Here is a 26,890-nt window from a genome sequence, read left to right as displayed (position 1 = left end):
CAAGCTGGATGATAGTCAAACTAGTTTGATTCAAAAGCCAAAGTAAAAAAGTGAGTTTTAAGATGTGATTTAAAAGACTGAATCGACTCGGAAGTATGAATATCAACAGGAAGGTTATTCCAGAGTCTAGGTGCTGCAGTTGCAAAGGCACGATCACCTCTGGACTTCAGCCGAGACCTTGGTTGTACTAAGAGCATCTGACAAGAAGATCTTGGTGCTCTTTTGGGGTTATACAAGTAGAGGACTTTAGTTAGCTAGCTAGGTGCCAAGTTGTTTAAAATTTTAAAAGTAAGCAAGATAATTTTAAAATCAATGTGATATTTGACAGGGAGCCAGTGTAAGTTGGCTAAAACTGGAGTGATGTGATCATACATTCTAGTACCAGTTTAAAGGCGTGCAGCAGCATTTTGACCTAACTGCAAACGATGGAGAGAAGAGTCGTGGAGGCCCAAGTAGAGAGAGTTGCAGTCCAGTCTAGTGGTGATAAATGCATGAATAAGTTTTTCAAGGTATTTCAGAGGAAGATAGGGCTTCACTTTGGAAATCTAACGTAACTGGTAAAATTCTGTAATTTGAAAGAGCTATCCAAAAATACTCCGAGGTTTCTTACAGTGTGGGAGAGATGGCTAGCAAGAGGACCAAGAGTATCAGTTTGCTGGCCCAAAGGACTATGATTATCAAAAATAATAACTTTGGTTGTATTTTCATTCAGGGAGAGAAAATTATTTGATGACCAGACTTTGACATCATGAAGACAGTTAAACAGTGGTTGCAGTGTGGTAGAGACATCCAAGTTCAGGGGAAAGTAAATTTAGATGTCATCGGCATGGCAGTGGAAGGAGATATTGTATTTTTTGAAAATAGATCCCAAGTGCAGCATGTACAAGGAGAAGAGTTGGACCCAAAACAGACCCCTGTGGGACACCACAGTAAATACGGAAAGAAGAGGAAGAGAATTGCACCATAGCAACGGAGAACGACCTCTAGCCTTGATAAAAGAATGTTATGACCAACCGCATGAAAAGCAAAGTCCAATCTAGTAAAACTAAAACCACAGAGCAACCCGAATAAGCGGTTAAAAGAAGATCATTAAAAACTCTTAATAAAGCTGTCTCAGTACTGTGGCGAGGTTTGAAACCAGACTAGAAGTTTTCACCAATATCATTAACATCTAAAAAGGCCTGAAGTTGCTTAAGAACTATGTTTTTCAGGATTTTGGACATAAAAGGGAATTTGGAGATCAGCCTGTAATTAGAGAGAGCATTAGGGTGAAGGTTTGCACAACAGCATGTTTGAAGGCAGTTGGTACACAACCTAATGTCAGTGATGCACTCAAAAAAAGTAAAATACAGGGCCCAATAGTCTCCAAAGCTTCCTTGAAAATGCGAGAGGGAAGAGTGTTATGTGGGAAATTAGAAATTCTTAAGTGATCAATTATTACCTTTAAGGCAGAAAAAGACACTCAAACTGCTGAAAAACAGTTGAACATTTAGAAGCTGGAACTTTGTCTATCACTGAACGTTATAATACATTCAATTAACACTTTATCAGGTGCATCTTGCTAGTACATGGTTGGCTCTCGTTTTTGGTTCTTCGTGGGATTCAACGATGCTGCAACCATTCCTCAGACTTTTCCCCCCATATTAATATGATGACATCACAGTTACTGCTGATTTGTCGGCTGCTCAACTGTGATGACGATCTCCCACAACAATAACCCTCAGATAGGCTGTGGGTTTAACTAAGGGAAACACAATAAACCAAGAAATTATCCCCCACACCATTACACCTCCAGCAGCCTGACCCATGCTTTCATATACTTTACACCAGATTCTGACACTCCTATCTGAATGTTGCAGCAGAAATCACGGTGTGGTCTTCTGCTTCGAGGCGTACATCTCTTCTGCATACTTTAAATATAACAAGTAGTTATTTAAATTGCTGTTGCCTTCCTATCATGTCAAGGTCATGTTTATTTACATAGCACATTTAAAACAATAAAGTCAGCTGTGTAAAAGTGCATTAAAAGTATATGGCTACAAGAAAAATTACACTAAAACATTAGGAAATTTTAATATAATACTTAACATTAAAATAAAATAAGATTAAAAAACTGAAATAAAAACGTAAATACAAATAAAATCAGACAACAAAGGATGAGGATGTCAACTGGTGCCAAATTCCAAGGAGAATAAATGTGAAAATAAATGTGTTTTTAATGAAGATTTAAATGTGTGTGCTGTCTATCATGACTGGCTATCATCTTAATGCATTGGTGGCATGCGATTGACCGACCGGATATTTGAATTTGCGTGCAGCTTAACAGGGTGTGACTGACAGAGTGGCCAGGGAGTGTTTTCCCACTCACTGAAGCGCCATCTACTTTTTAACCACTAGAGGGCACCACTGTCCGACCTTAGAAACCGACATCATAAGCTTGATGTTGGTTGTGATCTCCAAGTTTCCTCTCAGAACAGTGAGGATCACGGATAGAGTCAGTCATGCAAAAATACAGGATATTCCCAAACTGGGTACATATTGTCAATGAGAGTCTGTGAAACAACTTCCCCAAATTTTAAGATAAATGAAACTGACATGGCTGCCCAAGACAAGTGGCTGGTGGTGCAGTGATTGGCACTGATGCCTCACAGAACAAGTTCCTGGATTTGAATCCATCAGGCTTTGGCTTTTCCGTGCTGAATTTCTATGTTCTCTGTGTGATTGGGTACTCCGGGTGTCTCCTGACATCCAAAGACATGCATGTTTGAGGTTAAATGGTAATTCCAAATGGGTCATGGGTGTGTCTGTCTCTGTGACAGCTGGAGTTAGCTCCAGCCCCCTCATAACCCTAAATTGGAAAGTAGATTGTACATTCACGAGCACCAGAAAGGAAACATGTAAACCTCCAAAAAGCGATCCCTAAAGGTTGACTCTGTTCATCTGGACGTAGCGTTTTCAGTGGGAGAAACGTTTCGTCACTCATCCAAGTGACTTCTTCAGTCTCAGCTGATTGCAGCTGCAACCTTATCAACAGTATATTTGTGCAATGACTGATCAAAGACCGTTGATCATACAAATCATGCTTCGTCATTAGGATGTGAAACAAACGGTTATTTCAATCTTACACAGTAAATTTTCCAGCATGTAGCAATCACTATAAGACCGTAGACTCTGCATACAAAAGTGTCTTCTGCAACGGATAATTTCATTTATAACGAGCGCACTTTAACATCTGAGACAAAATCAGGCATTTGCCCAAAGAAAATTATATTTTATATCTGAAATACTACATTGGAAAAGTTAAACAAAGATTTTCTGTTCTTATATTTTTGAGCAGTGAATTAGGGACGATTTAAAAACATCTCTTGTGACCTCACTGACATGTATGTTTTTACCAGGAAAGCTGCTTCTGTTCGGCCGTTACAGCTCGACAGGTGTACAGAATTGTACTTCCTCCTCGTGTCGTTATTACTGTAAAAAGGAGAGTAAAGTTTGCGATAAGACAGTCAAAAGGTCAAGGAATACAGCTGCCCTATCACACACTCCTTTCCCCATCAGAGTTCATGAATCATCAGGTGCTTTTGTTCCTCAGTCATTTGACAACTGCATTCAGTTTTGCAATTACTCACTGCATGGATATCAGATCAATATTAGCATTTATATAAACCCTAAACAATTGGCAATATTTACACATTAAATGGCCACTTTATTATGTACAGTGTTTTACTTACAACTAAAAACTACCTTTTGATTATCAAACCGAACATCAGAAGGGGGATTTAAGCTACTTTGAATCTAGCATGTTTGTTATTGCCAGACAGTATGAGTATTGCAGGAACTACAGATCTACTGGGATTTCCTGCACAGCCATCCCTACGGTTTACAGAGAATGATCTGAAAAAGAGTGTGTGGGAGTTCTCTGAGTGACACTGATTGGAAGGAAACAGTAATTCAAACAACCACTTGCCGAGCAGAAGACTGCACCAGGTGTCACTCCTGTTATTGAAGAACCAAATCCTGAGGCTATGATCATGCAGGCTCACCAAAATTGGATAACAGAAGGTTAGAAAACATTGCCTGCTCTGATGAGTCTCGATTTGTGCTGCAACATTCAGATGGTTGGGTCAGAAAACTACATGGTGTGAACTACAAGAAGTCAGGGATCCATCCTGCGTTGTATAAATACATTGGTTCATTTTGCAGACCCGTAGTACCGAGGATCTGTTAAACCCTACAGCCTACATGACACTCAATAACTCAGGTGTTGTTGATTGTCTGATGACCGTTTCCAGCAGCATGAAGTATAAAGGTAGCTTTAAAAGCAAAAAAAAAAAAAAAGCCAACCTGCTACTAGCAAAATGCACCTAATAAAGTGGCCACTAATGTATTATAACCTTACAAAGTATTGCTCAATCGGATCAGCATTTTAGATTATTTTTGTTTTGTAAATTCAATTTCAATTTGTGTCCTTTGGGGATTTTTAGACCAATATAATAACAAAACATAAAAAAACTAAAACGTTGTAGTTATACTACAAGGTATGAGAGACCTGAGCACGAGATTTAGGAAAGGTTGGCTCCGCCCCAGTGGAGGTGTTTCGCTCCCCCCTCACGACTCCCAGAGTTGGATCATACTATGATTTTGCTAACCTGCAATCTCGTTTTATAATCCTGTTTAGTTTTTTTGTTGTACAGGGTGGGCCATTTATATGGATACACTGTAATAACATGGGAATGGTTGGTGATATTAAAGTCCTGTTTGTGGCACATTAGTATATGTGAGGGGGCAAACTCCTCAAGATGGGTGGTGACCATGGTGGCCATTTAGAAGTCGGCCATCTTGGATACAACTTTTGTTTTTTCAATAGGAAGAGGACCATGTGACACATCAAACTTATTGGTAATGTCACAAGAAAAACAATGGTGGGCTTGGTTTCAACGTAACTTTATTCTTTCATGAGTTATTTACAAGTTTCTGACCACTTATAAAATATTTTATAACACATATGTGTTCAATGTGCTGCCGATTGCGTTGGATTGTCAATGCAACCCTCTTCTCCCACTCTTCACACACTGATAGCAACACCGCAGGAGAAATGCCAGCACAGGCATCCAGTATCCGTAGTTTCAGGTGCTGCACATCTCGTATCTTCACACCATAGACAATTGCCTTCAGATGACCCCAAAGATAAAAGTCTAATGGGGTCAGATCGGGGGACCTTGGGGGCCATTCAACTGGCCCACGACGACCAATCCACGTTCCAGGAAACCGTTCATCTAGGAATGGCACCCATAATGTGGTGGTGCACCATCTTGCTGGAAAAACTCAGGGAACATGCAGGCTTCAGTGCATAAAGAGGGAAACACATCATCATGTAGCAATTTCACATATCCAGTGGCCTTGAGGTTTCCATTGATGAAGAATGGACCCACTATCGTTGTACCCCATATACCACACCAAACCATCACTTTTGTTGTTCCAGCAGTCTTGGAGGGATCCATCCAATGTGGGTTAGTGTCAGACCAATAGCGGTGGTTTTGTTTGTTAACTTCACCATTCACATAAAAGTTTGCCTCATCACTGAACAAAATCTTCTGCGTGAACTGAGGGTCCTGTTCCAATTTTTGTTTTGCCCATTCTGCAAATTCTGTGCACCGATCTGGGTCATCCTCGTTGAGATGCTGCAGTCGCTGGAGTTTGTAAGGGTGCCATTTGTGAGTAGCTAATATCCGCCGAAGGGATGTTTGATTAATGCCACTCTCCAGTGACATGCGGCGAGTGCTACGCTGTGGGCTCTTGCTCAATGAAGCTAGGACAGCCACTGATGTTTCTTCATTAGTGAAAGTTTTCTTGCGTCCACATTTTGGCAAATCCAACACTGAACCAGTTTCACGAAACTTAGCAAGCAGTTTGCTGACTGTAGCATGGGAGATGGGTGGTCTCGTAGGGTGTCGTGCATTGAAATCTGCTGCAATGACCCGGTTACTGCGTTCACTAGATATCAACACAATTTCGATCCGCTCCTCACGTGTTAACCTCTTTGACATGTCAATGTGAACAAAGAGAAACTTGTAAATAACTCATGAAAGAATAAAGTTACGTTGAAACCAAGCACACCATAAGTTTGATGTGTCACATGGTCCTCTTCCTATTGAAAAAACAAAAGTTGTATCCAAGATGGCTGACTTCTAAATGGCCACCATGGTCACCACCCATCTTGAGGAGTTTGCCCCCTCACATATACTAATGTGCCACAAACAAGACTTTGATATCACCAACCATTCCCATGTTATTACAGTGTATCCGTATAAATGGCCCACCCTGTAGAACACAGAAAGTGAAAAGTACCAGGCGATAAAACAAAAAGTCAGAATACCCCTGAGAGCACATTTCAAGTTTCAGTTAATGAGCAATGACAGATGAACAAGTGCAGATATTTTGTGTAAATACATCTTTCTGTAAAAGTACCACAAATCCAACTTAAACACTGTGATGTATTTCACTGTATCCAATTAACTCTGCCACATGCACACAATAGAAAACACAGTGGCTGAGGTTACAACTTCTGAGCAAAAAGTAATATTAGTGTCAAAAAATAAGCCTGTTTTAATAACTACAACAACTTTAATAATTCTAGTTACATGGCAGAATCAGACACAAATAAAAGCGTCTCATCAGCTGAGATCATCTTCCGTTAAAACCAGAAAAACAGGAAAGGAGATTTTTCAAATCTTTGCAGAGGGAAATTCTCCCTTCCCCCCAGCATTACAAATTTCCACAGAATCTTTTACATATTTCTGGTTTAGTCTCTTGTAGAGCAATTTCCAGAACATTCATTATGTTTTCCCTCTTCAGGTCTTCTTCTTAGCCTTTGGTATGACAGGAGGTGGCTCGATGTTGAGCTCTCGCCGGAGGTCCTCGAGGCTCTGCTCCCAGCGCCTCTCGTAGAAGATGCTGAGGACGCAGCGAGCACACCGTCCGTTCTGGAGAGCCCACGGGCCCAAAGATGTAAAGAGTGACTGTAAACGACTGGGAGAAGGAGGAAGAAGGAAGATGAGAGCGTCATATAACAATAATGAGGAAACCTGGCCAATAAACAACAAAGTCCCCTGATACTGAGGAAGTTCACAGGTATTAAATGAGGAAGACTTTATATTTGCAGGAAAACAGCCCACATACATTTCATCATCCCACACCCACGCACAATTTAGGCACTTACAGGATTTTACTGCTTCCAGATGTTTTATTTTGGACTTTTTACACTGTATCCACTAAATCTGAGTACAAAAGGACTTCTGATCATCTCGATTAGTTTCTCCATTGTGCTGAACTGAAAGTGAAGAACTGTTATAAAGACGAGGCGGTCATTCGGTGATGACAGTAAATGCAAGTTTGGCTTCTGGGTAACTGAGATGGTTTATTGCTTTTTATTTCAAGAAACAATGACACGTCAAATACTCCAGAAATGGACTTAAATGGATTTACATACACTACATTGCCAAAAGTATTCACTCGTCTACTTTCACAAGCATATGAACTTGAGTAACATCCCATTCTTAATCCATGGGGTTTAACATATTGGCCCACCCTTTGCACCTATAACAGCAGAGTGCATGCTTAGGTACTTGATTTTATTCACCTGCTGCCATGGAAGTGATCAGAACACCTGAAAATGATTTGGATTTGGGAGTGAACACTTTTGTCTACAATCTAACATTCACTTCCATCTCCACTTGGAGAGTGGTCCGGGTTTTCACTTCTCCCTCTGGCTCCCTTTTTATTCTCATATTTCACGAGAACAACTGATTACAACATTGAATTCCTTCCTGTTGAGCTTGCTGTTCCCCTTTTAGAACAATATTTATCTGATCTTTAATAGCTGGATTTCTTTCTCTCTCTCTTTTTTTTTTTAGCTAGATTTCTGTTGCAGGAAGAGAGCTGACTTAAAGTCTGGGTTAGTTACCAAGGTAACAGATGCTCTGGTGGGGTTTTTCACTGAGCCCTGAGTTTCTCTCTGACTCTTCCCCTCTTGCTGAGGCAGCTCTGATTTCATTTCCTTTAATATGAAAGCCATCCACAGAGCGCATCGATGTTCATGCTGAAGTTCCAGTTAAATATAAATTCTTTAGCCTTTAATGTGACCGATTTGTTATTAAATAGTAATGGATGTAGAGCACAGCTTTATATTTGTATCATTAGTTATTATTAATCTCTGGCTTTCTTCGGTGTGTCATTCCTAACTGAAAGCAGCAGATGCCTGGTTCTCCTGGAGGTTTACTTCTGTTAAAAGGGAGTTTTTCTTTCATCCTGTTAGTCATTGGTGGGAAATCTTGTTGTTTTTTTCTCTGTGTTATTGTAGGGTCTTTACCTTAAAACATAAAGCACACTGAGGTGACTGTTGTTCTGATTTGGCGCTTTATAAATGAAACTGAATTGAATCGAAATACTGCATTAAAATGGAGAATCCTGGCATCAGAGCTCCACTGATGATGTCACATTTTTTCATAAGCTGCACAAAAATGTAATCATATAAGGAGTTTAGTTCTAAACTCAACATTATTGCTGCTTTTTGAAACAGACGTCAGCCTGTAATCAGACTCAACCCAGCACTTACAGAAATTTCAGCAAGTCAGTCAAACTGTAACTCTCCTGTTATCCCAACTATACCTTGCATTTAGCCGTAGTGGCCCTAGCACAGCTCCAAGAGCACACATGGGAAGCCCGGTCTGAGTAGCTTCAAACCATTTCACAGCGACTTCACCTGAACGGAAGACACAGAAAAGGACACAAACATGCAAATTAAAGATTAAATTAGGAGAAAGAAAAGGAGAAGTTGTCAGCCAACAGTGTATTAAAATAACTTCTGTGTGAACCCTATTTCTCAGAGTTTTTGGCAGGTTTATTCTGATATAGAATTGGTCAAATAGGAGATGCCTGCAAAACTGAAAACTCAGGTCAACACTTTATATCAAATGGACTTAAAATGTATGTTTAGAGATTTGTAGGTTTGTAGAGACAACTGGATGAGAAAACTTGGGAGCGAAGAAATGAAGTTCAAATCTTTTTGCTGTAAAACTGGAAACATTTGTTCAGGCATGCACAGAATAACTCTCACTGACATACAATTAGGTATGCACTATATAAAGACAATGCGTGGCTTGGCTGTGAAGTTTCTATAAATAAACCTTTACTTTGATAAAAGTAAATGTCAGAAAATAGCATTTTCAGATTACACAGAACTCGACTCACCCAGCATGTTAGTGGGCATGCCCAGTAAGGTGTGCAGCAAGTCGTGGACCTCTCTGTATCTCTGCATGACATAAGCTAGCTCCTCGTTGTCCACGAACTTCACGTCTGCTCTTGAGTCAGGAGTCACATCCTGAGGGAAAAATTAAAAAACGGAAGAAGGAAGGAAGCGTGTTTATACCAAACAATAAGTGTTTACAAATGCACAAAAAAACAAGTATATATGCACATCACATCAGCAAATACTCACATTGTCCTCCAGAAATCTGAGGTATTCCCTCCCAAAGGAGCCGTCAGGCAGCGAAGCCATCTTTGTCAGATCGAGCGTAGACAGCCGGATCCTCGGCCTTTCTCTGCAAGATCAAATCAAATAAGAATAAAGCGCAACACTAATTCCAAAAAAGCTGTGATGCTGTGTAAAATATAAATAAAAACTAATGCAATGCAAGCTTAACCATATAGAATGTTTAAACTGTGAAAAACTGAAACCAGCTGCTGGACTTTTGGATTCCAGCTGCTCAGCAGTCCTGGGTCTTCTTTGTCATATTTTCACTTTAGCATCGTCTTGCTTTCAGGCCTTCCCTGAAAAAGACATCATCTGGATGGGAGCGTATATTGCTCTAAAATCTGTATATACCTTTCAGTTGCTTGATGTTACCTCTCCAGATGTGCACTGTTGCACTCCCATACCATTAGAGAGAGATGCAGGCGCTGATAACAAATTGAATAGTCGCTCTCCTCTTTAGTCTTGCAGCATCCATGTTTTCGCCCCAAAGATTCTAAATTTGGATTTTTCTGACTACAGAACTGTCTTTGTCTTTGCCTCGATCCACTTTAAATGGATAGCTTAGAGAAGACAGCAGGGTTCCTGCCAGGGTCCAAAAACACCAGAAATGTAGTACTAATTTTGGCCTTGCCTATGTGCACAGAGATTTCTCCAGATTCTCCAACTAAACTGTTGATGATGAGCAACTCAAAGTTTTCACAATTTTACACTGAGGAACATTAATTCTGAAACTGTTCAATGACTTGTAGATGCAGTTTTCTGCAGACTGATGAACCTCTGACCATCTTTACTTCTGAGGAATGCTGCTTCTTAAAGATGCTCTTTTTATACCCAGTCAGGTTCCTGCCATCAAATTATAAAAATGATACATTTTCTCTGTTTAAACATTTAATTTGTTGTCTATGTTCTATTGTGAATAAACTACGGGTTTATCAGATTTGCACATCACACCATTGTGGTGTTTTGTTTTTTTTTACATTTTAAACAGCGTCCTTCGAAGACAGGACACATATTTTTAATGTGCCCGAAGCAGAAAGCACTATGACGTTCTGCCACACTGACTCACGTTAGGACAGCGTAGCCTTCAGGGTCATTTCTCATCCTGTCCCTGAGCTTTATGAGTGCTAGGTGTCCCGTTGTCTCCCCCAGGACTGCAACCATGTCTGTAAAGTACCCAGAGTTTCATGAAATCCAAGGGCACCGAGTTCAACATCATGACAGTACAGTGAAAAGTTGACGATATTTTTATTTACAGTAAAGAAACCATGTGTTAATTCTAAACAGGTCACTACTGTTTACTCATCATGGAAGCAATACTCAGAAACTTCACAAACTTTTAATCAGTCTGCTTTAAAGACGGAGCTGGGAAAGACCTCTGTGCCTGTGAAAAATGCATTTTTAAAAAAAAATCCATTTATTTATCAATTTATTTTTGGACATGAATCGATACTAAGCAGTGGATGTCATGAGAAACCTCACTAAATGTCAGCTGACAGGTGTTATGACTCTGTTCCTTCATTGGAGTTTCAGGGTAACTAATATGTGGCTGTAATTTGTATTTAGTCTCATTTTTGTTTCCAAGACATTTTAAGTCACGTACTAAAGGTCTCCAGAGAATAAGCCCTTGAGGATGAATACAAAACGCTTTATCAGTACATGGGAAAAGAAACTAATCAGTGGTATCATTTCTGAAAAATGGAAAACAATCCCACAATCTGAAGCCACATCAAGGTCAGACTTGTTCACATCCCTATCAGTTGGAGACTGGCTGACATCAGTTTTACCAAGAAGCCTGAATTCCTCAAAGTAGCAAAATACCAAAAATACACAGCTTTTTTTATTCTTACATATTTTGTGCTACTTTGTTCTTTTTTGGAGATCGAGAAGACAGTTTGTACAGTGAAAACACTGGCTCAAAAAATACATGTAAATTAAGGTTAGGCTCCGATCTCTGTGATTCAGACACAAAGGCAAAAAAGTTCAAATGTAAATTTTGGCACTAAATTTTATACAGTTAACTCCAAAGCCCCTCAACCCAAAAACAGCTGTGCTTTAAGGTTTATAACTGACCTTGTAAACAGCACTTTGATTAAACATCCTCATCTTAACCGATTTATAGTCCCTAACACACAGAAAGAAAATCAGTGCACACGGAAATGCTCACGTGAGTGTCTCACCATGTCTGTAGGGGTTTTGCAGTGCCGCCACACCTGACCCAATGGACAAGAGAGCTTTTTGAACGGTGGTGGTGGGAATATGTCCAGGGTACAGTCCATCGTAGTGGATGTTTGCAAACTCAGTGCTGCTGCTGTGCAGCTGCTGAACACAAACTACTACGGAAAAGATGGAGTGGTATTAAATGCTGCACTATTCTATAGAGACATATTTATTCTATTGCTGTTATAACAAAAAACAACTAAACCGATTATTGATAGTGGAGTGTCCAAATACCAAAACCTTTATGGCAGGATAAACCATTCAGATCATTTATTTGTAGTAACAGACTGCACTGCACATCAAAGTTATTAGAGTTAACTAAAACTAGAGGGGAAAAAGAAAAAAGTTTTAATTAAGTAAAATTAAAATAAAAACTAGACTTTTGAAACAGATTAAAACTAAATTAAATGACTTTTTTGAACCTGGAAAACTGACTAAAATTACATTTAAATAAATACAGAGGAAATATCCTCAGTAACTATCTGTTAGTATGGCAAATATTTTATAATAGCTTGGCTGATGAGGCATTGATGGATATGTGTATTGAGACTCTGGATGTCTTGAACAATGTGAATCAACTGCTTTCAAAAGATGTTTTTTTTTTACTTAATTTTTATTAACACTTAAAAAATTTGTCATTCATTGTTATATTACAGTTGTCACATTTACAGTTATGGCGGCAGAATATAGCATTCACAAAATTACTTTTCTATAATAATAATAATAATGCTTAAATATAAATAAATCTAAAAATGAAAATTATAAATAGATAGATGAAGCTAATGTGTTTCTCTCCCTTCATTGTTCAAATAATGCAAAAATAGGTCTCCGTCTCCTCATAAACAAGTCTTTTCGAGATATGTTCCATTAGTTAGAGTTCCCAAATTCTAACTGCAACCACATATGATATGATGGAGGGTTGTGTTTCAGCCATCAGACGAGTTTTTATTGTAATACCTGCACTGATTTTCCTAAAGCTTTCCTCTAATGTGTGGCCTCAATGTAACAAAGATTATAGGGACTAAAAGTAACACTGAAACCTGTAAAATTAAGTATTTTCAAGCAATAAAACCTACCTGAACTTAAAGTGAAAAACTGATTGACGTAAGTGATAAAATCAAAAACTAAAACACAAAACAATAATGACAACAATGTTGGCTCCTTCTGAGAGAAGAAAGCCACAGTCCTGTCTTGTGTATGTGTTTTGGCAGAAACGTGTGCTTAATTTACGTCACATTTTGAGTCTGTACACGCCATGAATGATCTGCATGAGCTACAAGAGCACAGATAGCTCCATAAACACATGGGACACAAAGCTGGAGAACACTTTGATTTATATGAATTATAAATCACTGACATTCAGCACTGTTTGATGACGTGTCAAAAGATCATCCCAGTGTAGTGTATGTGTTGTTCGCCTGCTACAACGTTTTCTTTAAGAGTGATTCGGTAAACAATGATGAACATTTCCCTGACGTTAAGCTAACAGTTGGTTGACATACTGCTAAGTAACGCGTAGCCCTGTGCCTGGTGTATGCTGACAGCAAGGCTCCCACACTACTTCTTTCCTTTATCAACTTACCACCAGGTTTATTTTTAAGAACACTAAGCTGTAACACAGAGGACACCTTCTTAAACTCGTACCTTTAGAAACTGTAAAACAGTGTCGCCGCCGGTTGATCCATCGGAAGGGTATCAGCGGCCACATTCTTTTGCAGTAGTACGCATGCGTGAGTGGAGCACTTGTTTTCGGCTTCGGAGCAGCCCAAACTACGTTGAGAGGGGTGGCTTTGGGCTTTCATATAAAAACCCAGCCGTTACTGCGCCCTCGCTAACAGCAGCTTAAAACTAAGTGCACTTAGTGACACACCCGTCCGTGAATTATGATAAAGAGCGAGTTCTAAGTTGAGTTGCGTTTTCCCCTCGTTGAGAAACACAAGCCAGACTCCAAGGTTAGTCAGTTTGCATGCTGTGAATCCCTTCCTATAACTCACTAGCAATTATCTGTCTGAGTAGGTAAACGTATAAGTCGTAAAAGCAAACACACTTTAATGTTAGCTGTTTGAAGTTCGCAGGTGCTCATTAAAATAATTAAAGTGTTTTTTACGTGCCAAAGTACACAATTGCTTAATAAAAGCAATAGCCCAAACTCTAAAATAATATTTAAAATATTACAGGAGCTAATCTAGTAAAATAGATGCTAAACAGCCTACATCACAGTGGCTAAGCTCTCTGTAAGCTCTCTGCTACTGAACGCGCTGGCCGGGTTTATATACCGTAGTTTCCGATGCTTACGTGTTAAGGGTGTAGCTAAGTTACGAGGTGAAATAGTGTCCGTGGTGGTGACGACTGTAAGATCCACTGACAGTCTTTGCGAACTCGGTGAGTAAACATTCAGGTTTGGGCTTTTGTATGAGAAAGGGTCTGAAGCACCCTGCATTTTCACACTGAACTCGCAGAAGTTCAGCGTTAACACGCAGGGCAACATGGCGAGCTGAGAGGACGAGTCTCCCCAGGAAGAGGATGTTTTTTAGGCTTTGAGCAACGCTGGGTGTAGCTTTAAAGAGCAGCTGTGGTTATTTGTCTGAGACAGAAGCTGAAATGTTGAGACTGAAATTTTGTATTCTTTTTGTTGTTGTTGTTGTTGTTCCTTTATTTCGTTGTTGCTGGCTGTGTTGTTCGTTTCACAGAAAAGTTTATGCTGCTGTACATGACAAAGGTCACTTTTCAAGGTTTAGCTGTACGTAGGCCTCGTGTGTGTTACCTTTTATATAACTTAAATTCTTGTTTCTGATATTTCAATGCACAGTGTTTCATTGTGTGTTTCTCTGACAATTATGACTAGTTTCCACGCGATCCAGTGATCGCGCTGAATTGATGTTGTAATTACAACATTATCCAAACACGAGCTTGCACGCCTTTTCGCTCACAGCAGGTTGCCGCAGCTTTTCAGTTAAGTTTTGTAAGAATGAAGTTAGGCTTGAACTTCTTACGCAATACCAGTAACAGAAAAGTTACTCATGATTTCATGTGAATGGGGTGAGTGGCAGAATTGAATTGCGTTCAAATAAATACACGCGGGAAGAAAGAGCTTCCAAAGAAAAGCAGCGTTTCCTGCCTTAATATGAAATTATTAACAGTGTATTCAAATCATATATTACTATATGTTCTAATTCAGGGTGAGATAAGTAAAACTCTAAAAATAAAGGTTCAACAGAAATCTAGATTTAAAACAAACATATACAAACAAGATGCCAAAGTATTTCATTTTGTTAGAAATTTCTAAGATTTAAGTAACAGTTAAGAGGTTAAATTTATGTGAAGCACAGTTATAAATAAAAATGAAATGAAACTCTAAAAGCTGGATCTTTAGACAGTAAGCTGATCTTGGCTGTAATGTGATTCATCTAAAAAAAATTCTTGTAGATGAGTTTGTAGGAAGGACACAAAGCTTCTTATTTTTTTTAGCTATGGGTATTTGGATTTACATATATTATGTTTATTTATTTATTGAGTGATGTATTGGAGTTGGATTAACTATTTCCAGTTTCAGTGTTAATACTCCCACTGAAATTAAAACATAGGGGTTTTCCTTGCATCTATCTTTTGATTCAACATCCACTTTCTGTGTGGTCTTACTTCCCCCCATGAACGTTAGTTGCTTTGTTTGAAAAGGATCTAAATTGGTCTAAGGAAAAATCCACTGAAAACACGATTCAGATATGTTCTGCTTGGAGACCACGTCTGCAAAAAGTTCATTGAAAACTCGTGACCATCAGGAGTGGTGCTGTTTTGTAGACACAATTTGAAATTTACCACTTTATTTCTTTGTGGGGAAAAACCTGAGCTGTTTTGTTGGAATTGCATACACCATTCACATTTAGTTAAACATTAACATTTACTGTATGGGTGTTGTTCTGTTCACCTTAGCACCTGCTTTGACTTAAGAACATAAATGGTTGAATGGTGAGACAGCACTGTTAAGCTGTGTGGCTTTTGCCACATATTACCTTAAGCCTACAAACACCACAAACTTAAACAACCATATTTTCAAGTTTGTGACATGCAAAGGTGCACTTTGTCCACATTCCTTGCAGTTTTCTTTGACATGCAGGCGTGTATTATATATAATTTATACACCTGTAAAACCCACTTACACATGCAGTGGAAATATATGAAATATATCAGTAAGGAAATATATCAGTAAGAGTTGTCATCTGCTGGTTATGGGAAAAACAAACACTAGACATTCCCCACACATTTTTTCATAAGGGAATTTTTATATATATATATATATATATATATATATATATATATATATATATATATAAAAATAAAAAAAATTGCATAATACCGACAGAATAAACATTTACAGAAATTTGTGACAGAAGGGATATTTGCAAAGACAAAATAAGCCCTGGTGCTGTTCTTTATGCAGTGGGTGAAATCGCTGCCACTATATGCTGTGATTTTAGTCTGAGGTAGACAAATGTAGGAAGCGTGAGGTGAACTGTGCCAGATTATTACTGGCAGTGATAAGTGATTAGGAAGCAGACAGTGCATAATATTCTGGTGTCTGTGAACCAGGTGGGGTGAGTTTTCTGCCAGTTGGGCATTTTCTTTATTCACTTTTTTCTTCACAGATTTCAGTCTAAAATGATTTCCTACCATAAAGTACTTTAATGGAAGAATGATTTTAAACAGTTAGAATTAGTGAGGGAAGATATTGTTTAAATGTAAATGTAAAAAATATGTTTACCATCTTCTGATTGCCAGAATATAACTCTTGATAATTTCTAAGACATACTGAACACAGTTAAAGGAGGTATTTTAACCAAAGACCATGAGGGTTTCCTAAATTTGGTGCCTTAATTTAACCAGGTATAAAATAATATAAAGTATATATATATATATATATGTGTGTGTGTGTGTGTGTGTGTGTGTGTGTGTGTGTGTGTGTGTGTGTGTGTGTGTGTGTGTGTGTGTGTGTGGAGAGAGGGTGCTGGCAAACCTTTTCCACTTGTAGAATATATATTCAAAAAGGAGCTTCAAGTTAATGCATTTAAAAATTGAATTCATGTAAAGCCCAGATATTGATTGGACATTTTTGCTGGACATTATATTTTAAAATGCAAAGATATTACATGTTGAACAGAATTTAGTTTTGTTTTAAAGTTGAGCTGATTGTGAATTTGATGCCAGCAACATGGTTTGAAAAAGTCAAGACACAAATTGTGTAATCTGGTGAAGCATCAAACATCTAATTGGGGTAATTGGGAAAACAGGCAGCAGTGTAATTGGGTCTTAGTCTTTTAACACGGTTAATGGTAACTTTGACTTAAGTAGCTAATGTTAAAACGATTTTTAAAAGGGTTTGCGTCTTTCTCGTCCTTTAATTTATGCCACTGTGTTTCACTGTACCTTCAGTACCCGCTATTACTTAGTTAAACTTACTCAAATTGAGCACATGGTGGAGCTGTGGCCAGCACCCCTATAAGTGCCATTCCTGTAAGAAACCGTGACTTAAGTGATCTTTTAGTGTTAACGCTTTAAAGCGAGCTTGAAACTGAAACAAAGGTAACAGAAACTATTTGTGGAGGGTGAGAAATGTTGACAGCATTGCAGGAAAAGTATTTAAAGGAAAGACCCAAAATACATGTGCTATGCTGTCTGATGCCTGGCATCATCATCATCGTTTCTGTGAAGTACAAAAGATGTCAGCAAAGCTCGTGTAAATGCTGTGTTTGCATTTCACACCGCATTAAAGTGAGAAATATTTCACTAGTATTTCTCAGTAGAAAGATGCTTATCTGATTATTATCTGGAAATGCTGTACAACAAAACCAAGTTCTACAGTTTAAAGTTACTCAGCTCTTTGTAAGCTGGACATACAAAGAAAATTGGCAGGGGATTTTTTTAAAACGGGTTTAGATACGTGTTTAAATAGATTAGGTTGTATATCCTGATGCTGCTTCTCTCACAGCTATGTTTATCCCACCAATCACAAGACTTTTTCTGATAACTCAAAAAGAAAAAGTACCTATGTCTTCAAGTCATTTGACTTGCTGATCTTGTTTCAGCCGTTGCAGTGTTAAGCAGGGTTTTCCATATTTTTGAATATTATTACCATGCTTTTCTTTTTTTGTGTGGCATTGCTGGCTGTGCCAAGACTTACACAGTAGCGTGGACAAATATTTCCTCGAGGGTCACACAGATTCTCATGGTGATCTTTTAAATAGTTAAGCTTGCCAGCGGGTAATTCACTGCTAGTTTGAGTTTATATTCCATCTTTGCAGTTAGTTCCTGCCTGGTTGTTGACAGCTGTTTCTCTGTGTTCTCATTAACAGGATATAGCACCAGATTGATGGAGAAGAATGGCCCGTATTTCTTTGGACTGTCCCAACTCTTTACCAGGGATTCCCCTCAGTGTCCTGTCAGTGCCCATGGAAAATAAATATAAATGTCAGCAATGTCTCCAGGTCCTGAGGAAGCCTGTCCAGGCTCAGTGCGGCCACCGCTTCTGTGTACACTGCTTCAAGCAGCTCACCAGGTAGACCGGAGGTCCTTAGACCAAACTGCTTACCCCGCACCTAATGTTTCCTGTCTTACTGGACATGCTTCAGCACACCCTTTCCTCATCTTTCCTCAACTCTGGGAGTTTTGTCCAGACAAGATCAGTTATTAATGCAGACTCATGCCCCACATGATGGACCTGTCATACTGATGTTTGTGAATCACAAGGATGTGGTGTTGCTGATTCATTCTAAAGGTCTTCTTTCTAAAACCTTCTTTCTGAGTCATTCACACACTTGTGGATTGTTAATGCATGAGGTGTATTTGTAATGAATACCCAATCCAGTGTTTTCATTGCCTTATGTATTCAAATTCATTACAGAGTAATCGTAAAGAATATTAACAAAAACTAATACATGAGGAAAAACGCTGGATTTGTATTGAATATTCACTACAAGTACAAAGAGGTGTCACACCAACGTATTTGTAACGAGTATTTGTGATGTGTATTCGTTACAGATACATACATGGATACACTAATTCATTTCTAGTTGATGTCCGTTTCAGTTATGTGTTATCTAATGTTTAATGAAAGTATAATTAAACAAAATGTGACAGAAAATGTGGAATTTTACCTTTTTTTTTTTTTTTTTTAAACCGGCAGACTCTTTGTTAATTCCCCAAACATTTAAACAACAGTAACACAAGTGATTGTGAAATGTGTGGATTTCGCATGTGATTTGTCCGAGTGCTTTTATTTGTTTCAAAATAACCAGATCATGTACGTTATAAATTCACCATGTGATGTGTCGCACCCACACGTGCCCTTTGTTTATGCTTGTGTGTGTGTTTTGGTTATTCATTTAATCGCCTTCAAACTTGCTAAAGCAACTTTTTTTTGTTTTTAGTTCTTTTTTTTTTCTTCTTGTCCCACTGATATGATGCTTACAAGCTTCTTTTCATTTCCCTTGTATTGATTAAACGTTCCTCTGCTCGAGCTGTGATCCACACTGGTCAGCAGTTGCTGCAGTTTTGGATCAGCAGGAAATTGTTGCTGACTGTTGGTGTCGAGCCGCTGCTTTTACAGTAAAGTCACAAACCTGTCTTGTTTGGTAGTTCTGGCCCAAAGCCATGTGAAGCCTGCCGTCAAGAGGAGATATACGAGGAACCCATTTCCATTCTAAACAGCAGTGAGGTAAGCCTTTATATGTATTCAGGTTTCAAACCCACTGTCTTTGTTATGCTAGGAGTAGTCAGCATGTGATTACTGCCCTTTAGAGGAAAAAATATGACTGCAATCTGGCGGGGGTTTCCCTAACCACACAATGCATCAATGCATCCTACTCTTGTCTGCTTTCTTTTAAGAGCATTGAAGGCTTTATGAGTTCACTGATCTCTTTGTTTTTGCCCTCTCCCCCCACCCCCCACCTCACAGGCTTTCCCAGACAATGCAGCAGGCCGAGAAATAGCAAGCCTGCCAGCCAGGTGTTTGAACCAGGGCTGTAACTGGACTGGATCTATTAAAGAGTATGAGGTAAAGTATGAAATCTGTCTTTTCCTGTGGCATGGGCATTGCTGCCTTTTACCTGGGTGTAGGTTTACACTACCAAAAAAGAGCCTTGTCAGTATTTATTAATCTACGTGAGAGGGTAATCTGACCTATAATCTGCGTTCCCGGGTTACTGTGTTCCCTGAAAAAAGATCAGCTTTCATAGCACGCTCTGTACTATGTGCTGCGTTGCTGCAAACAGGAAGTGAAACTTAACAGGCGGCTGGAAAGTCCCAGCCTCTCCTCATTTATCAACAAAAGCTCAGTGGAAAGTACCAGAATGGAACAACCCTGTTGAGCTTAGCGTGACTGGGTTACTGACCATTAAACTATAGAGCTGTTAAGGAAACTGCTTGTATTCATTCAGTTTAGCAGAAACCCAGATTTCATTGAACACAGACTGGAGTTTGTAAAAATGCATGAAAGACACGTGAAGTAAATAAAGCTGGTTAGTGTGTGTGCGACTGAGCCTTGTGTGTGTGTGTCTGTCTGCAGCTGTGTTTCTACTGTAAGCATCAGTTTTAGATGAGCTACGTAGTTTGTGTAGTAAGCAGATGGCACCATGATGCTTACACTGTGAAAAGGATGTTTACAACAATTCTTGTCTGTTTGTGGTTTTAACTAAGCGTACCAGTGTGACCTAATCTACATCACTTTGTGAGTGTGCATGTATGTGCGCGTGTGTGTGTTTTTCACCTGGGAAATGTTAAAATGATATGCTGTTTAAATGAAAACGCTAGGCGAATGTGTGGGATTTGCACGGATTGGAAATGGAATCCCAAGCACTAGCACGCAGATGAATCTTCCTCTTATTAAAAAAACAATAAAAAAGAAGACGCCAAAAGATCAAAACATGCCAACCTCTTATTGTTGCTTCGCAAACTATTATGCTGTGTGATACACCCACTTTGCATATATTTTTGGCCTGGTATCTTAGTCACTGTCACTGTGTGGGAAAAGCTACAAATTGCTAGTCGCACACACCCATAGCGAGGCCTTCTGAAGCTGGGGAAAAAATAGTCACATCAAGGCGTTGGAGTGTTGTGCCGAGGACAGGGATGAGATTAGGAATCTTCTAAATGTGAGTCATTTTTATTGACGCGATCCGGTTCAAGATTTTTGAGCGTAGCAAGTCTGGAAAGTCAGCAGTCAAAGCGAAAAACCGGCTAACGTACCTGAGCTTCTGCTTCTGGGTCTGCAGCGTGCCTTTGGTAGTCATTCTGAAAGACTGCAACTTCCCTGTTGATTAACCCCACCTTAAGCTCCACCCCGTCTGCGTGATTCCCGGTATTTTTAAATGGCGAATACACAGCTTTAAATATATTTCTTTAATTATTCTACTTCCCCTTTTATCTTCTCTTCATTATAATTCTATTTCTATGGTACATTTTCATCCCTTTTTTTTCCTATCAGATGTTTGTGGAGCTCGCTTTTTGTTTAAATTTCGTTTGCTTAGCATGTCATTCGAAAGTAAGAAAAGTGTATATAATGGGGGTTGCAATGAAAAACAAGTAAATATCAAAATAATCTTGATCACAATCGTGTGCGCAATCATAGAACTGTAGTTATCTCTTTCATACTCAAATCAGTGTATTGTGCTTTTACTTTCACTTTTTTTGTCAGTTGGAGGTGTTTTTTTTTTTTGTTTTTTTTTTAAAGAACAAAACAAAACAAAAAACACTTGTTTTTCCACATAGAAGCTAAGGATACACCCTGTACCAGAGCAGCTACACCTGCATTTAAACACTTCCTGAAAAGCGGTTATTTATCAGTGATTGGGAAAGGTTTGACCCAACTGTCAGTTTGCTCTTTCACAATGCTGAAAACCTGCTTTACAAGTAACAAACAGGCAGTTCGAAAATAATAACAAATAAAAAATGTCTGTTATTTTCAGGCTCAGCACGAAGGTCGCTGTGAATTCGAGCGGATCCTGTGCGAGGGCTGCCAAACCCTTATCCTTCTCACGGAGAAGGACAGACACAATGAGAGAGAATGCGAGGCAAGAACTCTCAACTGCAAGTACTGCAAAATGACCTTCAACTTCAAAGAGATAAAGGTGGGACATAAAGAGACTACACTAAAATACACTGTTTTTTGTTTTTCTTCTTCTTTGTTGGCATTAATGGACACAAAGTGACGTTCTGCTATACGATGCATTTCAGGCCCATGATGAGATCTGTCTGAAGTTTCCCATGCAATGCAAGGACTGTGGAAAAAAGAAGATACCAAGAGAAAAGGTTAGCGCCGTTACCTTCAATGTAATCTAAGTGGTTTAGGGCAGTCTCCTTATGATACTTAGTTTCTTTTTGACTAGGAGTCCTTCACTTCCACTTTCCTGTTGATGCACTGTTTATAAATGGTCTTTTATCTTTGTTCATTCTGCATTTCAGTTCAATGATCATGTGAAGTCTTGCGCCAAGTCAAAGAGCACGTGTCCATTCAGTGAAGTGGGCTGCAAGTCTATGGTAGGTGCAGTTACATAATCACCAAAACTCCTGTCTTATGTTTTATCGTAGAGGGTTGACCAGTGTGATCGAACTCATTTTTCTCATTTCGATGCTTATTTGTGGTTTAATAAGGAGTCTAAATGTATGTCCTGTACAGTAAGGTAGTAATGTGGCTTATACTTTTCCTGTTGTAAGTAAATTATGAAGTTGAAATCAGATGAAGGAGCTGGCCTGGCTAAAGTCACAGCATCACTGTTTGGTGTTTTTACTGTTCTGTTTTACATCAACATAAGATATGAGTGGCTGCTTTGTGCCTGATGTATGCCGGGAATCTGTGTAGAGCGTATGATGTAGCCTACGTAAGCGGCACACGCTGTTTCCAGTATTTATACCTGTGCAGACTGTGTAGTTATACTGATTATAGGGTTTCAGGAGCGTAGATTTAACACAGAAGTCTAAAACCACTGTTAGAGGTTTAACTTCCAAAAGAGCCAGGGAGTTTCCAACTAAACAAGGCTAATCATCTCCCACCAGCTGCTTTGTATTTGGAGCACAGATAGATGTGAGTTATCTCGTGAAAGCTAGAATATGTTGCACACAGAAAAGATTTCGGCGGGGGTCATTGGATAAATTGGTGTCATTGCAGAGCAGACTTAATGCTATTAAATGCATTTTCTCATCTCCTTCTTCCTAATGTGTTCCCTGAGGTTAGTCACGTGACCCTTTCACATGAGATATTTCGCGCTCTGTGCTTTCGTCAGTAGTTTAAAGTTGGCTGAGCTCAGTTTGGCAAATGTGATGTGATATGATATTATACCCAAGCACCAATGAGAGCTTAGGCACCTTTGAATCAAACTATCGTGGCAGTTAAGGAGGTGTTTGCTCATGCTGCCAGGAAGCCGTCTAAAAGGTTAGATAAGGCTGTTTCTTCAGTTCTTCTAGAAGCAATCAGCACTACTCAGCAGGCATCTTAAAAGGCCTCCAGACACATACTTAGAGCTATTTTAAGCTTTATCTAAATTGGGTTTACTTTCATTGAGCCAACAGAACAAAAGAAGCTGCATGTAAATACTCAAGTGAAACCTGTTTAAAAATATATAAAACATTCCCCGCTCGCCCCCGCTATCCGGTCTATCCTTCAAGCTTGGGTCCTCTACCGGAGGCCTGGGAGCTTGAGGGTCCTGTGCAGTATCTTAACTGTTCCTAGGACTGCACTCTGTGGACAGAGATCTCCGATGTTGTTCCTGGGAACTGCTGGAGCCACTCGCCTAGTTTGGTAGTCACCACACCTAGAGCTAAATTTGTCCTACTGAAGGCACAAACTGGACACCACAGCTCAAAACTAACTGGTTTGACCTTTGTCTCAATAAAACTTAGACGAGCTCTCCCGTGTTTCTGTGTCAGGTAGAGAACGGGAAGCTCTGTGACCACGAGTTCAACAGTACTATGGAGCACTTGCGTCTGCTGCTGCCTCTGGTGCTGTCAGCGACTCGGGCTCGCTCAGAGGGCTCTGGTGCCGGGGAGTGGCAGGAGGACTCCGGAGTGGGCCTGTACAGGGATCCTAATGAGGGAGCCGGGCCCATGACCTCGGTGCAGTCTGTTGACCTGGAAAAAAAAGTGAGTCTCAGCAGGTTTGATGTCGCTTGTAACCACTCTGTTCATTTGGTGAAATGGGAAAGTAATCATTTGTTGCTTCTTCTTTTTTTTTTTCTTTCACCAACAGGTGAACGCTTTAGAAAACATCGTGTGCGTCCTGAACCGCGAGGTGGAGCGCAGTTCTGTTACAATGGAAGCATTCGCACACCAACACCGCTTAGACCAAGAGAAGATTGAAAATCTGTCTAACAAAGTCCGACAGCTGGAGAGGACGCTGACCATGAGAGACTTGCAGCTGTCTGAGACCGAACAGCTGATGCGCGAACTCCAGTTCTGCACCTACGACGGAGTATTCGTCTGGAAAATCTCCGACTTCTCGCGCCGAAGGCAGGATGCCGTGGCTGGTCGAGCGCCTGCAATGTTCTCACCAGGTAGGATGGAAAAACATCACGTGTGGTATGCTTTTAGGTGAGAGGGATTTTTCTGTTTTGTTTTGAGGTCATACAGTTCACATGACATTATCTTCTGGCGTGTAGACGGAGGGGAATTCCACGCCGCTACACCCTTGTTGTTCTTCAGGGAGCGTGCATGGCTCTGCTGATTTCACATGATGCTGTTTTAGGCTCCGTTTCCATTTCTGACCCTTCTTTTTTTTGTTTTTTCCACGCAGCTTTTTACTCCAGCAAATATGGCTACAAAATGTGTCTAAGGTTGTATTTGAATGGTGACGGGACGGGCCGGGGAACGCACCTTTCGCTGTTTTTCGTCGTCATGAGGGGAAAGTGCGACGCCCTGCTCAAGTGGCCGTTCAGTCAGAAGGTGGGGAACCATTTTAATACGTTTACGCACGAAACTCTCAATGAGCGGCACGAAACCAACTCCTCTTCTCTTCTTCTTCCCCGCCAGGTGACTCTGATGCTCTTGGATCAGAACAACAGGGAGCACATCATCGATGCTTTCCGACCAGACGTCAGCTCCTCGTCCTTCCAGCGGCCGATCAGTGAGATGAACATCGCCAGCGGCTGCCCACTCTTCTGCCCGCTGGCCAAACTGGCCGGAAAGAGCCCTTACCTCAGAGATGATACAATTTTCATTAAAGCCATTGTAGACCTGACAGGCTTATAAGGGTGTACTGTGGAAGTAACACCAAAAAACTCTGTTTTGTTTTGCTTTGTTTTGTTTTTTTAAAATACAAAAACACAGAAACAAAAATCTAAACCAAATAATGAATCATTTTAATAGTAATATTAATAATAACAGTAATAATAATAATAATTATATATATATATATATGACAAAAATACAATGTTATTATCATATAGGTTACTATATTTATATATTATCACATTAAAAGCATCATTAGGATGTCATTACACCTTGAGGGCGTGCGATGTGACATCTGCACTCATTCCGAGGATCCATCTGCAGTGAATCAGTGAATCAGCGGTGAGAGCTGAGAAAAGCTCTCTGAGGAAAAAAGGGTCTGAAGTCATCTGTTATCCTGATGTTACCCTCCTTATATCTGTATTGCATCTTGTAGACGATAATTTATCTCTTATATTATAAGCAGCCTAATATCATAATAGATATAATACACCTTATTTAGCTTTGTGGGAGTGTGTATGTGTGTGTTTTGTTTTTCCCACCACTGTGAGATTATCTCCAGTTACTATTTATTTATGGCTCGAGATAATTAAAGTTAACTAGTTCTAATAAAATGTTTTAGTTTTTACAGGCACATACTTAGACAAATGGGAGATGTGTTTAGTTTTAGCCTGTGTTAGCTCTCATGCAGTATAGGAAAACAACGACCAATGACAACCAAACAAGCACTGATGGAAAGGAATCAAAAATACTAGATTATCAAAGCTCTCGTGTTGATGAGGTCGTGGTGCGTGCACTTGTCACTTAAACGGCTCGATCTGGTAAACATTTTATATCAAATTTTAAATGAATCTAAAGGGGATAAAACGATGATAAAATATGTAGCCTGTTTCAAATAATCCCTTAATACTGTATTACTAAATAATCCTGAAGCATCTACTGTTACACAGAGTAGCAAATATATAAATAAATATATACATGTACACACTTTATTGTATTATGTCAGTGCTACTGCTAACTATAATGCCTGATCAGTTGTACTCATACTGTACTCAATCATATAAAGTTAGTTTTGAATCTTTCACGACTCTGATGACTGGTGATTATTTATAAAGTGTTTTAAGGGATGCTAAAGTACCATTTGACCATAGGTACATTATTAATTTAACCATTTTTTGTGTGTTTCATTTAAGATAAAATTTCACAAAATTCTATTTGATTTTAATTAAAAGTTCATTTAAAGCATAACAATACTATTTCCTTGTTTTATTTTTGTCTTCTTGTTTATGACTTGTTTTTTAATCCTGTTTATACCTAAACATGATTAATTCATTATTAAAAATTAATAATTGTTGGATGTAGCAATGTGAAATGTAGGCACAAGGGTGTAAGCACCACAAATAATTTAAGTCAAACATATCTTGTAAACAAAAAAAAGGGGTTTTTTTTAACCACGTTTTCTTATATTTGTCTTTTTTTTTTTTTTTTCTAAAATAACCACGTGTGAATGTGAAAATCCCCTCCCCCCCCCCCCCCCACACACACACACACACACACACACAGGAATAACACTACAGGTGATTCCTTTTATGTAAAACTCTGATGCCTTCTCCTAAAACAAACGGATGATGCAAACTAGCAAGGGCGCTAAAGAGAAGAAAAAAAACCCAAGCACCACGCTGCAGTGTCGAAAGCAAAGGAACATAGCTGTGTTTGTTGAGCTGTGTTTGTTGTGAATATAGATGTGGTGTACCTGTTTTTCCTTGCTTCACGTTGTTCTAGGGGAACTCCAGCTATTTCACATATAAAAGGTTTGATATCCAAAGTGCTCGTCAGCCCATTCTGTCGTCAAGGAGGCGCTTTAAATGATGGGAAATGTGTGAACTTTTATTCGTTTTAGGGCAGAGTGTGAACATAAAACCAAGTTTAAGT

General features: G+C 39.3%; 2 protein-coding genes across 5 annotated transcripts; one reads left to right on the top strand and one right to left on the bottom strand.

Annotated features, from left to right (window-relative positions):
* Window positions 1–6,385: 6,385 nt before the first annotated feature.
* Window positions 6,386–13,566, bottom strand: coq4 (coenzyme Q4 homolog). Of its 2 annotated transcripts, none has more exons than XM_082538237.1 (7): window positions 13,394–13,566; window positions 11,710–11,865; window positions 10,599–10,695; window positions 9,497–9,599; window positions 9,250–9,379; window positions 8,668–8,761; window positions 6,386–7,029 (listed from the first exon to the last, which is right to left on the bottom strand). In XM_082538237.1, exons 1-7 carry the CDS (start codon window positions 13,455–13,457, stop codon window positions 6,852–6,854), a joined length of 822 nt encoding a protein of 273 aa, XP_082394363.1. In that variant the 5' UTR covers window positions 13,458–13,566; the 3' UTR covers window positions 6,386–6,851. The 2 variants fall into 2 exon arrangements, with proteins under 2 accessions (XP_082394363.1, XP_082394364.1); XM_082538238.1 differs by having other exon boundaries at window positions 11,710–11,862; window positions 13,394–13,469.
* On the top strand, window positions 7,052–26,039 carry traf2b (Tnf receptor-associated factor 2b). Of its 3 annotated transcripts, none has more exons than XM_082538236.1 (11): window positions 7,052–7,131; window positions 18,097–18,299; window positions 19,379–19,457; window positions 19,698–19,796; window positions 21,706–21,867; window positions 21,974–22,048; window positions 22,202–22,280; window positions 23,667–23,875; window positions 23,982–24,285; window positions 24,525–24,673; window positions 24,761–26,039. In XM_082538236.1, exons 2-11 carry the CDS (start codon window positions 18,124–18,126, stop codon window positions 24,977–24,979), a joined length of 1,551 nt encoding a protein of 516 aa, XP_082394362.1. In that variant the 5' UTR covers window positions 7,052–7,131; window positions 18,097–18,123; the 3' UTR covers window positions 24,980–26,039. The 3 variants fall into 3 exon arrangements, with proteins under 3 accessions (XP_082394362.1, XP_082394361.1, XP_082394360.1); XM_082538235.1 differs by lacking the exon at window positions 7,052–7,131 and adding an exon at window positions 13,593–13,701; XM_082538234.1 differs by lacking the exon at window positions 7,052–7,131 and adding an exon at window positions 14,015–14,131.
* The last annotated feature ends 851 nt before the right edge of the window (window positions 26,040–26,890 follow it).

Source organism: Aulonocara stuartgranti (assembly GCF_965226115.1).
Source record: "Aulonocara stuartgranti genome assembly, chromosome: 7".
In the NCBI taxonomy this organism is placed as follows: domain Eukaryota; kingdom Metazoa; phylum Chordata; class Actinopteri; order Cichliformes; family Cichlidae; genus Aulonocara; species Aulonocara stuartgranti.
This window is presented reverse-complemented; position numbering and strand designations above follow the sequence as displayed.